The sequence below is a fragment of the Pituophis catenifer genome, unplaced genomic scaffold (genome assembly GCF_029215685.1).
Source record: "Pituophis catenifer annectens isolate HBS135680 unplaced genomic scaffold, rPitCat1.0.hap2 SCAF_6, whole genome shotgun sequence".
Classification (NCBI taxonomy): Eukaryota; Metazoa; Chordata; class Lepidosauria; order Squamata; family Colubridae; genus Pituophis; species Pituophis catenifer.
In genome coordinates this window covers 97,481,945-97,494,781 of record NW_027256886.1, presented here as the reverse complement: position 1 = coordinate 97,494,781, position 12,837 = coordinate 97,481,945, and the positions used below count along the sequence as shown (strand labels likewise).

The 12,837-nt window shown below is 45.8% G+C and overlaps 1 protein-coding gene across 4 annotated transcripts in view; it reads left to right on the top strand.

The window, feature by feature from the left end:
• The first annotated feature begins 288 nt into the window (after positions 1-288).
• The window catches only part of MAT1A (methionine adenosyltransferase 1A), a 43,911-nt gene continuing 31,362 nt past the window's right edge, over positions 289-12,837 (top strand). The window contains exons 1-4 of one of the 4 annotated variants that reach the window (XM_070945912.1): positions 635-723; positions 5,906-6,047; positions 10,756-10,833; positions 11,734-11,856. In XM_070945912.1, the coding sequence (XP_070802013.1) occupies positions 6,020-6,047; positions 10,756-10,833; positions 11,734-11,856 (229 nt within the window). In that variant the 5' untranslated portion in view covers positions 635-723; positions 5,906-6,019. Of the gene's footprint in view, positions 724-5,905; positions 6,048-10,755; positions 10,834-11,733; positions 11,857-12,837 lie in introns of all 4 variants that reach the window. The other 3 variants (XM_070945910.1, XM_070945909.1, XM_070945911.1) reach the window with 3 other exon arrangements.

Genomic DNA, 12,837 nt, shown 5'->3' with positions numbered 1-12,837 from the left:
CGCCTTAAACGAAAAAGAACCAAGCCATTAGCTCCATTTAATCCGGATCCTTATACAAACACAACACAAACTCGCGGACCTGAGGGTGGCGAGAGAGAGCAGGATTCCTTCCTCACTTTTCGCCCTCCTCCAAGGAGGGGAGGGGGGGGCTGTTCGGAGCTTGGCCGCATCCTTGCTCCTTTAACAAAAAAAAAAATCCCTCCCGGGGGCAGAGACAGGAGCGCAAGGCTGGGCGAAATTTTGGTGCCAGGGGAACGCTCGGCTGCCGCTTGCTTTTTTTTCCTCTTCTCCCCCACGCGTGGCCTGCTTCCCCCTCATCCTGCCAGGGAATGGGCTCTTCCGTGCTCCTCACATGATGAGCGAGGCACTTTCGCTTTTCCATATATAGAGGCCAGGCGGCGTGACAGCTCCCGAGAGGGAGAAAGCAGGCGAAGGTGGTTGCGACGCGCTTTTACGCAGCCAGCTGGAACCTGGAAGACTCTGCGCCTCTAGCCAAGAGACCGCGCCGCTCGCCTGCTCTGCCTTGAGAGCGGGAAATCGCCCACCTCCCCGAGAGTTTCTTTTCTCCGAGAACCAGCCGCCTCTCCCCCCCCCTCCTGCCCCAAAGAAATTCGTCCGAATCCATCATGAACGGGACTTTAGATTGCCTGCAGGACCATACGCTGAACGAAGAACAAGGGGCGTTCATGTTCACGTCGGAATCAGTCGGAGAAGGACATCCAGGTAAGGCTTGGACAAGGGCCCCGTTGGAAGTCGTTCCAGGTAGATCCGAGGAAGTCAGAGATCCTGCGGCTTCTCGTTCCCGCAAGTAAAACTCCTTCTCTGGAGCTTTTTAAATAAGGTTTTAAACAACCCTGGAGTTCTTTTTTTTTTCCAGAAGAGAGAGGACAACCGTTTGCCTGAAATGTTGCAGGGTTTTCTGCTTGAGCAGGGGGTCGGACTGGAAGACCTTCAGGGTCTCTTCCAACCCTGTTATTCCACGTTTATGATCCTCTCCTGTCAGTCATAGGATTTATTTCTTGCCCTTAGTTTTTGGCGGACGGGCCTTGAACCCTTGGTAGTAGGGCGCCTTCCGAGCACCAGACCTGGAGAAGGTGGACAAGAGCCAAGAACAGTTACACCTCCTACCTTAGAGGGCAGGTTTATCTGAGAGAACAAGCCTTGTAGAAAACAGTGGGTCTAAGTTCAGCATAGAGAATTGTAGTCAGTCTCCAATCCTGTGCATTCCTTTTGGTTGATTTCAATGGCACTTATTCTCCGAAGATATGTAGAACATTGTGCCCAAGTCAATACCTTAATAAGGGTTGGCTCTGTTTATGGTATATCCTAGAGCCCAATTAAGAGGAGGGGGCAAAAACATGAAAGAAATCTATTTTTCTCAAATGTTTGGGTGGGGGTCATGGAAGAGAACAACCTGTGCTTCCTCCTTCCTCACCATATATCTGAAGGGGTTTTTCTTTTGGCTCCTCATATTTTTAGTGAAGGATCCCTTGAACATTTCCACATTGTTAAAAGAAAGTCAGGAAGAAAAGGAAAGAGAAAGGCACACATCTTCTCCTGAACTTGGCCCCATGGATTTTGTCCACATGGAACCTCTGTCATGAAACAGCCATGCCCAAAGCAGCCACACTACATATTACTCCCAATTCCGCCTGTCCTTTTAATCACCCATTGGTTCGAGACAGGAAACAAAGGGATCGGTGGCTCGCCTCATTTTTTTCTCCTGAATTGTCAAAACCAACCTGATGGTTTGCTTACTACTAGTAGTACTATGACAAGATTCCTTGAGCAGGCCGCAGAAGGCAGTTTGCCAAACTCCATGTTCTAATACTGCAATCCAGGTTTATTTTCTCTGCTGGGCATGGCGGAGACAAGTACATGCTTACAGCGGATGGAAATAGCTCAACGTTCTTCTGCAGAAGGGCAGACTATATCAGAGCTCTTATACTTAGATACATGTTCAGGATTGCGAGCTCCCAACATAATTTAGGGATTTCCTTTCAAGTACGTGAATACCCGCTCTTCTTTTTTTTAAATTAGCATCGTCTAACAGTTTTGGGGCGGAGATTATCATTCTGTGGTCCTTGACAGGGTGTCCTGTAAATTTAGAGTTTAGAGTTTATTGGATTTCTATACCGCCCTTCTCCCAGGGGATTCAGGGCGGTGTACAGCCACATTAAAACACATGAATTTATAAAATTTAAAACCAATTAAAACAAATATATACAATTTGGCCCTCAATTAAAACACACATACACCCATTTAAAATTCATATTAGGTCAGTCCGGCTTGCTGAAACAGGAAGGTCTTTAGGGCACGGTGAAAAGTACGCAGGTCGGGGCTAAGACGAAGCTCTAGGGGCAGCTCATTCCAAAGGGCTGGTGCCCACACAGAGAAGGCTCTCCCCCTGGGTGTTGCCAGTCAGCATTGTTTGGCTGATGGCACCCTGAGGAGCCCCTCTCTATGGGAGCGTATTGGCCGGTGGGAGGTTGTTGATGGCAGAAGGCGGTCTCGTATGTATCCCGGTCCTAAGCCATGGAGCGCTTTAAAGGTGGTGACCAACACCTTGAATTGCACTCGGAAGACCAACAGGAGCCAGTGCAACTCATGCAGGAGGGGGGTCACATGGGAGTGCCACGTGACTCCCTTAATCACCCGCGTGGCCGCATTCTGGACCAGCTGGAGCCTCCAAGTGCTCTTCAAGGGGAGCCCCATGTAGAGAGCGTTGCAGTAGTCCAGACGGGATGAGATGAGGGCATGAGTGACTGTGCACAGGACATCCCGGTCCAGAAAGGGATGCAACTGGTGCATCAGTTGAACCCGATAGAAAGCTCTCCTGGCCACGGCTGTCATGTGCTCTTCCAAAGACAGCCGTGCATCCAGGAGAACACCCAAGTTGCGAGCCCTCTCTGTGGGGGCCAAGATCTCACCCCCAATAGTCAGCGATGGCGCCAGCTGACTATACTGGGACGCCAGAAGCCACAGCCACTCAGTCTTGGAGGGTTGAGTTTGAGCCTGTTTCTCCCCATCCAGATCTGCACGGCCTCCAAGCACCAGGACATCACATCAAGGGCATCATTGGGGTGGTTCGGAGTGGAGATGTACAGCTGAGTGTCGTCAGCATACTGATGGAATCTCACTCCAAAACCACGGATGATCTCGCCCAGCGGCTTCACATAAATGTTGAACAGAAGAGGCGAGAGGACAGACCCTTGCGGCACCCCACACACAAGGCGCCTCGAGGTCGACCTCTGCCCCCCTGCCAACACAAACCGCGTATGGTTGGAGAGGAAGGAGGAGAACCACTGCAACATGGTTCCCCCCACTCCTAACCCCTCCAATCGTCGCAGCATGATACCATGGTCGATGGTATTAAAAGCCGCTGAGAGATCTAATAGGACCAGGACAGAGGAACAACCCCTGTCCCGAGCCCTCCAGAGATCATCAACCAATGTGACCAATGCCATTTCCGTGCTGTGCCCTGGCCTGAAGCCCGACTGGAACGGGTCTAGATAATCGGCTTCATCCAGGTACTGGGGCAGTTGTCGCGCTACCACACTCTCAACAACCTTCGCCACGAAGTGAAGGTTGGAGACTGGGCGATAATTCGCTAATGTAGCCAGGTCCAGGGAAGGCTTCTTGAGGAGAGGCCTCACCACCGCCTCTTTCAAAGAGGGGGGGAAGTAACCCTCACTCAAAGAAGCGTTAATAATCCCCTGGAGTCAGCCTCGTGTAACCTCCCGGGAGGCCAGCACCAACCAGGAGGGACATGGATCCAACAAACGTGGCAGCGCTAAGCCTCCCCAGAATCCTGTCCACGTCCTCGGGAGTCACAGGGTCAAACCCCTCCCAGATAACATTCTGAAGATTCCCGTCCATCACTCCATCCAGATCTATCCAATCAGAGTCCAGACCTTCCGGAATCTGAGTGACTTTGTCATGCAGGAATTGCACAAAATCCTCAGTGCCACCCTGCAAGGGGTCTTCCCTCGCTCCCAGGTGAAGGAGGGAGCGGGTCACCCTAAACAGGGCTGCTGGGAGGTTCTCTGCAGACCCGATAAGAGCGGAAAAATAGTTAAATTTTGCCGCTTTTATCGCCACTAGGTAGATCTTAATATGAGACCTCACCAGTGTTCGGTCAGATTCGGAGCGACTGGCCCTCCAATCACTCTCCAGGCATCTTTTCCGACACTTCATCTCTCTCAGCCCCTCAGAGAACCAGGGAGCCAATTGAGATCGGCACCGGGTCAGAGGCCGCAAAGGCACAACACGATCCAAAGCTCCGGCGGCCGCCCTATCCCAGGCGGCCACCAGCTCTTCAGTAGTGCCATGAGCCAGAGTCTCAGGGAATGGCCCAAGCTCCATCAGGAACCTATCCGGGTCCATCAGGCGCCTGGGATGGAACCACCTGGTCGGTTCCGTCTCTCTGCGGCGAGGTGTAGCGGTTCGAAAGTCCATGCGAAGGAGGGAGTGATCAGACCATGACAAGGGTTCGATGACTAAATCCCCTCTTTCCAGATCACTCTGCCACTGACCAGAGACAAAAATCAAGTCCAGAGTGTGTCCCCCCATGTGAGTAGGGCCTTGAACTACTTGGGTCAGGTCCAAGGCCGTCATGGAAGCCAAGAACTCCCGAGCTGCCATAGACGTTTCACCGACAGATGGCAGGTTGAAATCCCCCATAACCATAAGCCTGGGGGTATCAACCGCCATCCCGGCTATCACGTCAGGCAGCTTGGACAGGGCCGCTGCCACGCAGCAGGGAGCCAAGTACGTAATCAGCAGGCCCATCTGCACCCCACGACCCCACTTCACAAGGAGGGACTCACATCCGGCTATCTGAGGTACAGTGGTCTCCCTCAGACATAGACCTTCTTTAATAATAACCGCCACCCCCCCCCCGCCCCTACCCTGGACCCTCGGCTGATGAAACGCCTGGAAACCCGGTGGGCATATTTCAGTCAGGGACAACCCCCCTTCTGGGCCCAACCAGGTCTCTGTAATACCCGCCAGATCCGCTCCCCCCTCCTGAATAAGGTCGTAAATGAGGGGGGCCTTATTTACCACGGATCTGGCATTGCACAACATCAGCCGAAGGCCCAGACCCTGAGAGTCTGTGCTTCCTGGGGAATGAGTAAAGCCTTGGGGACCGGAGTGCGTAATCGCACGAAAAGAAGTAAGAATAGAATAGAAGTAAGAATAGAATATGGAATATGAATAGAATAGAATAGAATAGAATAGAATAGAATAGAATAGAATAGAATAGAATAGAATAGAATAGAATAGCTGGAAGGGATCTTGGAGGTCTTCTAGTCCAACCCCCTGCTTAGACAGGAAACCCTATACCATGTCCGACAAATGGTTGTCCAATTGCTAAGTAGAGTTTGTTGTTAAGCAGGAAGCTCTTAAGTGAGCTTCACCCAATTTTTACAAGCTTGCTCACCCAAATGCTTACGCGAATCACTGTGGTTGTTGAGTTAATAACGGGGTCTTTAAGGGAATCCCGCTTCCCCATCAACTTTGCTTGTCGGAAGGTCACCAAAGTGGGGATCACATGCACTGCATGTGCATGCACTGCAACCATCACAAATACAAGTCAGTTGTCGAGTGTCTGAATTTTGATCACATGACCAGGGGGAGGCTGCAACAGTTGTAAGTGTGGGAAAATGCTGATAAGACCATTTTTTCAGTGCCATTATAACTTGGAATGGTCATTAAATGAGCTGTTGTAAGTTGGGGACTGCCTGTATGTTCATGCTGTGTCAGAAGCAGCTGAGATAATGACATGAATTATCATGGAGGAGAGGCTTCTGCATTGAGGGAGCTCAACCAATCTCATTGTACATATGTTGTGCACTGACAATAAAGATTTGAAATTGAAATTCTCTTTCTGTTTTGGACCCAGATTTTTCAACGATCATAACCGTTTATCCGAAAGGAAATCGATGACGTTACTAACTGAAACTCCCTGGGATGTTTTCTGCTCTCCAAATTTAACTTTTTGTTTTTTCCCACACAAATGGGACCCTTTGAAACAGTACCAGGAGGTTAGAGAACCACAATTTATATCTTCTGAGTCTTATCCATGGTTGTTCTTGCTGACTCTAAAGGCCAATTTTCTTTGCAGCTTGGCTGCTTCTCGTTTCTACCCCTTTCATTAAACAAATATGTATGGAAATGTCCATGGATATGGATATTTCTTGCTCTTGATTTAAAATTTCAGATGTTAACATCTGTCTAATCATTAGACTCTAATGAACTGGATAAAATTGTCCTTTTCATTCTCATCCTCCATTGTCCTGCTTTGATGCCTTGTGTCGTCAGGTTAGTTTTCTTCCAGGATCCATGCTATCCATTTCAGGGTATGTTTGACCCACAATGGCCTCTCATTCGTACAACTCATCACATGATTAATGTAAAGTTATTTATTTCTAGATTTCAAAACGGCTTCTCGGGCCCTTTGAAGACAAAGTCCACTTTTGAACGAAAGTGAGGCGCAAACCTCTTTAAACAAGAAGCATAAAACAGTGACAGAGATTGTAGTGCATAATACAATCCGATTTAAAGAAGGACATTTAAACACTAATAATAATAATGAGGAAAGCTCATGAATGCTATAACGGTGGGACTTCTTTCAAGTCAATCTTGCTAGAGGTGCCTTGAACAGACAGATTTTAATGATGGACCAAGTCAGATGCTCAATTCTAGGAGCTATGCATAATTTTTTTTATCAATTCTGTTCACCAAGAGGTAGAATGCTCATTTATAATGAAAGAGGAGTAGAGTAAATTCTACATTTTGAGTGGCTTTTCCCAATCCATAATTCTGGAAGGACTTGAAGCTGGCAAGGCAAACACCAGCATTGTTTTGCAACTACTATAGGAAAAGATTCAACCAGTTGTTGTTTTTTCACTTCCTTAATTGGGATGAACTATTTTATGGAATAGTCAGACCAAAACTGGCCACCACATCGGACTTGATGGAAACGGGTGGCACAGTTCACAAAATATCATTTTAAAACTCAGAATAGATTCCCTGAGGTTCTTATATGATAGGCAATGTTGGGTTGGTGGGGGTTTTATTTTTTGAGACCCAAGGCAAAAACCAAGCAGATACAACCCAAACTGAGAGAATATGAGAGAATATAGAGTATAACGAGAGAGGCACTTTGGTGTAGTGGTGAAAGCATTAGGCTAGACAATGGGGTGTGTGAGTTGTAGTCCCACTTAAAGCACAACACCAGCTGGGTGGCTTAGGGTTTCTCAGCCCTAAGAAGGAGGTAATGGCAAATCATTTCTGAAAAAAACCTTACCAACAAAACTGCAGGCATTTGTCCAGGCTGTCTCCAGGAATCAAAAACAAAGAAGGAGGGAGGAATAAAGAGAAGGAAAGGAAGGAAGGGAGGAAGGGAGGCAGAAAGAAAGAAAGAAAGAAAGAAAGAAAGAAAGAAAGAGAAAGAAAGTAGGTGCATGCTTCTTACTTTGAACTGTCTAGTTTCCCAATCCAAAAGCTGTTTGAAGTTCTATTGAGAAAGCATTTAAAAGGCTTAATTGCAATCTGATAGAGGTATCAAAAAAACTATTTTAAGGGAAATGTGAACCACTGATTCTTGCTATATTTCAAAAGGCTGTTCATGGGCTTGTCCAAGTCCATCATCCTTTAATGTCTAAAACTGGCAAAGCAGGAATAAACACAGCTCAGACCAGCCAGACAGGTACAGTGCGAAGAAGGATATTTTGCAATTATGACAATTGTTAGCAATTTTTTCTCCTTTTTGGCATTCTCATTGGTTAGTTTCATTGAGTTTAAAAAGATTTAAAAGACACCGGGAAGTGTAAGAGTCAAGACCTTTTGGGGAGTGGCTTCATATTCCCAAAATAAGTTTTGGGAGAAACTTTGATGGATCTGCTGCTTTCACTAGAAGACTGAGCAGCTAAAAGCAGTTTGAAAGGGATTTTAAAGAAATGAAATATTTCAACACTGACATAATGATCAATGTATAAATAATGTATAATCATGAACCTTTAGTATACAGATAGTAGGCTGAACACTTGGAGGCTATCACGTTGGGCAAGAGTACAGTGTGAGTTCTCTTTCAGTGTTACCCAAGATAAGGGATAAGGTTGTGCACCCACCTCCCTTCCAACAAGGCAGTTGAATTTTGCTTGAATATGGTGGAACAGCATTTTCTGCCATTTCTTAAGTCAGCTGGGACTTAAGAAATGTTCTATGGGACATAGAACATGTTGTAACACCAACATCATCTTTTGAAGTTCCATCATCTGTTGGCCTTGCTAGACCTGCTAGGAACTGAGATCTCAATCATACTTTGTCTAATGGGTCCACCTCTAGTTGTGTTGCAGGGAAATAAATTCATACACACTGGGCTCACTCCTGAGTAGACATGCATAGGATTGCATAGGAAGGCCTCTTGATTAGGTTCGGTTCCATGCTCTTCAAAATGCATCCAAGTTTCAGTCATTAGAAAAAATGAGGTTAATAGTTCATATAATGACCAGAATCTCTTCATTTGTGTAAAACATGACATCTCCTTTGAGCCAAGCTCAACTCCTAAGTTCACGGATATATCCATGTGGTCTTTTTGGCCAAGATAGAAATTTGGTTTCTATCATGGTTTGCTCAGCTTCCCATGAGCCTATAGCTGAGTACTGATCAGATGTGATCCAGTTTACCTCATTTAACCTAGATTGGCAAAGTTAAGCTCTCTTTGTTCAGGTTTATATTTATTGCAAGTGAATTCTAAGAGGCGCAGTGTCAACCTTCATTTATCCTTTTTTTTTGCTTTTGGTTATAGGTTGACCCACATATTTGAGGGTTTAACGTCAGAGAAGAGCACACAATGAGCTTGACAAACACATCAATTAGGGCAAATTGTTTTCCCTCAGTGAGTCTTTAACATCATTCTTCTTCGTTTGGGGACAATCGAATAAGGACATTCTAAAGTTTGCTGGCATAAAGTCAGGTTAAACACAACCTCTTCCACCAAGATTTCACATGTGAATTTCAACAGAAATGTCAATAGTTCCCCCTTGTGTAATCTGATTGCTGGAATTTCATTTGGTCTCCCCTGTAGGGACAAATGAATGTGCTTTGTTGGCACCAATGTATTGGCATACATATGAAATGAAATGGATAAACTGTTCTTTCTGATTTTCTTTCCACGATATTTCTCATTAAAAAAAATCTACAATAAGCAGGAAGCCACTGAGAGAATAAACTGGTAATACTGAACAAAAGAGATTTGGAGAATAACTCAGGACAAAAGATTATTGGAGCCTAGACAAATTAGACATTTAGACCATAGTTAGAATGGCCAGTTGAATGATCTTCCTTGTTATGATGTCCAGATGTAAGGAATGGATTCCACACAAGGAAGAAGAATGCAAATGTCCAGCTGTCTGCAAGGAGTATAAATCCTTCCATTCCCCACCATCCAATCAGAGCTGAAGAAGCTTCTTAGATGAGAAGCAAAACGTCTTCAAGGAAAAACCAGAAAGTCCAATTGCCTCTTGAAAAAGCACTTTTGGGGGACAACCATGACCTGGATGATAGAGAATCTCCATAGACACAAGGAAGAAGGTTAACTTTTTTTCAAAATACAGTATTGGAGAAGGATGATTTACATTGCTTTGACCAAAGAAAACCAACCATTCAATACTAGAAAAAAATGAAGCCCAATATCACTAGAAATGAGTGTTATGAAACAAAAGCCATTGTAGATAATAATATGAGATGGAAGGAGGAGGGGAGACACTGACCTTCCTTTCCTTTCCTTTCCTTTCCTTTCCTTTCCTTTCCTTTCCTTTCCTTTCCTTTCCTTTCCTTTCCTTTCCTTTCCTTTCCTTTCCTTTCCTTTCCTTCCCTTCCCTTCCCTTCCCTTCCCTTCCCTTCCCTTCCCTTCCCTTCCCTTCCCTTCCCTTCCCTTTCCTTTCCTTTCCTTTCCTTTCCTTTTGTCATCAGCTTTGTTGTCTAGGGATTATGGAATTTGAGTCCAATTGAACTGGAAGACGTGATCTCAGATTCCTTCCTCCCTCTCTCCCTCCCTCACTCACTCTCATCTCCTCTCGTCCCCTCCCCTCCCCTCACTCCCCTCTCTTTTCTTTTTCCTCATCAAAATGTCATCATCAAGTAAAAAGATACCTAGGTTTAGTAGCCACATAGAAAGCAGCATATGCAAGCTATGCTCCAAGCCTTGGCCAAACCCCATTACCTCCATCTGTTGGCTTAGATCAATGCCTGAATACTGTGGGTCACTTGTTAACAAGAGAGATGGCAGGAGTCACCACCAGTACACAAAATCAAACACCCTTAGCAACAGTCAAGTTTTAATCCGTTGGAATGGCATCAAATAAACTTTGTTTCTACTTCGTTTCTGCATCAGAAGAAGGACAAATCACTCATCTGAACCATCTTTTGGAGAGCAGCAGATTCAAAAGTGGTATATTTGAAAACTATGCCAAGAGCTTGTTTTGATGCAGAGATGTTTTTTCTTTGATCCTAATACCAGGTGTGACTGGAATACGTTGACGTTAGATTCCACCATTGCTTTCTGACTGGCAGAATTAAGTTCAGATACTGATTTCCCTATTGACTATTTTTTTTAAAAAAACAGCAGCTAAGTGATGCAGAATGAATGAATGGATTACTCTTTGTGCAGGTTAATGGGGCAAAAAGAGTCCCAATTTTCTGTGGTAGATATTTTCATTTCAAATATCCAACCCTGTTCTCTTTCAGACAAAATATGTGATCAGATCAGCGATGCCGTCCTTGATGCCCACTTGAAGCAAGATCCAGATGCCAAAGTTGCTTGTGGTAAGAGGTGGCTTCTCCTCCTTATCAAGACAAACATTCCACATTTAATGGCCATCAGAACATCTGAAGGTAGTACCATAGGTTGGGGGTACCCTTAGCAGAAGTGCCAAGTGTGGAGTTGCTATGTCCAAATCATTTCCCAGATTTCATCCAGTTGGAGAATCTTTGAGGTTGGCCTACACACCCTCTCACTGTAACACAACCTAATTTTAGTATTGGAGGCAGACACAAAAGAAAAGTGGGTGGGACAAGTGGGGTGGAGCATAGCATAGCCTCAGAGCATAGCAGCATGGTGACCTGGTGGTGGACACTTGGAAGGTTGAGAGTTCAATCCTAAGTAGCGACAGATATTTCTCCTAGGGTGCAAAGAAAAAAAAAATCTGTGAACTCCATGTAGGTGTCAGGAAGGGTATCTGGCCACTAAATGCTCAGCTCTGTTCAGTCACATTGACTCTACCCCGAATTAAGGGATTGTAAAAAGTGAGTTATTGTATCAGCAGAGCAAACAATTTGATAGGGTTATAACAAAATGTGTGGAGTGAGATTAGGATGATGATGTATTGGAATGAATATAATGCTTATTTGAGTTACACAAAGGAGTCTTAGAACACATGACAGCATAATTTCATTGATAAACAGGTGGTGGTTCTCACCTTTGCATTCAAGACATCCACAGCTTTGTACCAAAGCTTTCACTTTTCATCCAAGAAGCTTTCTCAGTTCAGTTCTGAAATGTTTTCAGAGGAAAAACCAAAAAGGTCCAGTTGCCTTTTGAAAAGCACCTTTGGGATAACCATGACCTGGATGATGGAGAACCTCCACAGATTCAGTCTTGTAGTTTATTACTGAGTATTTAAGACACTCTTCTGGTGTATCCAACTTGTTTTCTTTCACCTTTAGAGACAGTCTGTAAAACAGGAATGGTCCTCCTCTGTGGCGAGATCACCTCCAGGGCTGTTGTGGATTATCAGCAGATTGTGCGAGACACAATTATGAACATAGGCTATGATGATTCAGCTAAAGGTTGGTGGAACACTAAAAGAGCTTGACTATAGAAGCCCATCTTGATGAAGAAAAGGAAATCTGACTCTTATCTTGGTTTGCTTAGCTAGGATACCAAAAAGACTGGTGCAACTTGGTTGAGCAATGCTTGGGTTTTACTAGCAAGAGGTCTCCAGCTCTTTCCACAGGGAGATGAAAGCTATTTATGGGCCAGTCGAAGGTTATCTCAAGGTTGGATCACCCCTCACACACAAATCATTTCATCAGCATCCTTGCGTCACCGTTCTTGATTTGACATTTTCTAGCCTGCTTGGCTTGACCAACTGGCCTCAGGATTTCTAACAACTACCCGTGTTTTCCCAAAAATAAGACCAGGTCTTATTTTCTTTTGGGCCCCAAAATAGGCACTAGGGCTTATTTTTGGAGGCTATGGGGGGGGTTCCCCATGTACCTCCTGTATATGCCCACTTCTTCTGCTTGCTCACAGCGGGACAGGAGGCTGCTTGGCACATCAGTGCTGCGGAGGCAGGGGATGGAGCTGCCCCATGCACCCTGCATCAGCTTACCTAAGGATCCTGCAACCAGGCCACCCACACCCCGACACCTGCCTCACCTCGCGGTGGCGGCTCCAGTGTCCCGCTCAGCCTCCTGCTCCATGGGGGCTGTGAGCAAGCAGAAGTGTGCTAGTGGCCATGTGGGCTCCTGCTTCACATGGCTGCTGGTGCTGCCGCAGCAAGGCAGGTATCAGGGTGTGGATGGCTGCGGGGACCCTGAGGTAAGCTAGTGTGGGGCGCATGGGGCAGCTCCACCAGTACCCCCACCTCACCTCATGGCCATGGCACCATGAGCAACCAGACGGAATGGGTGAGTGGCCAGCTGCACAGGCTCTTAAGTAAGCCTTATTTTGGAGTAGGGCTTATATTAGGCACACACTTAAAAGCATGGTAGGTCTTATTTTTTGGATAGGTCTTATTTTTGGGGAAATGGGGTAGTCTATCAAAG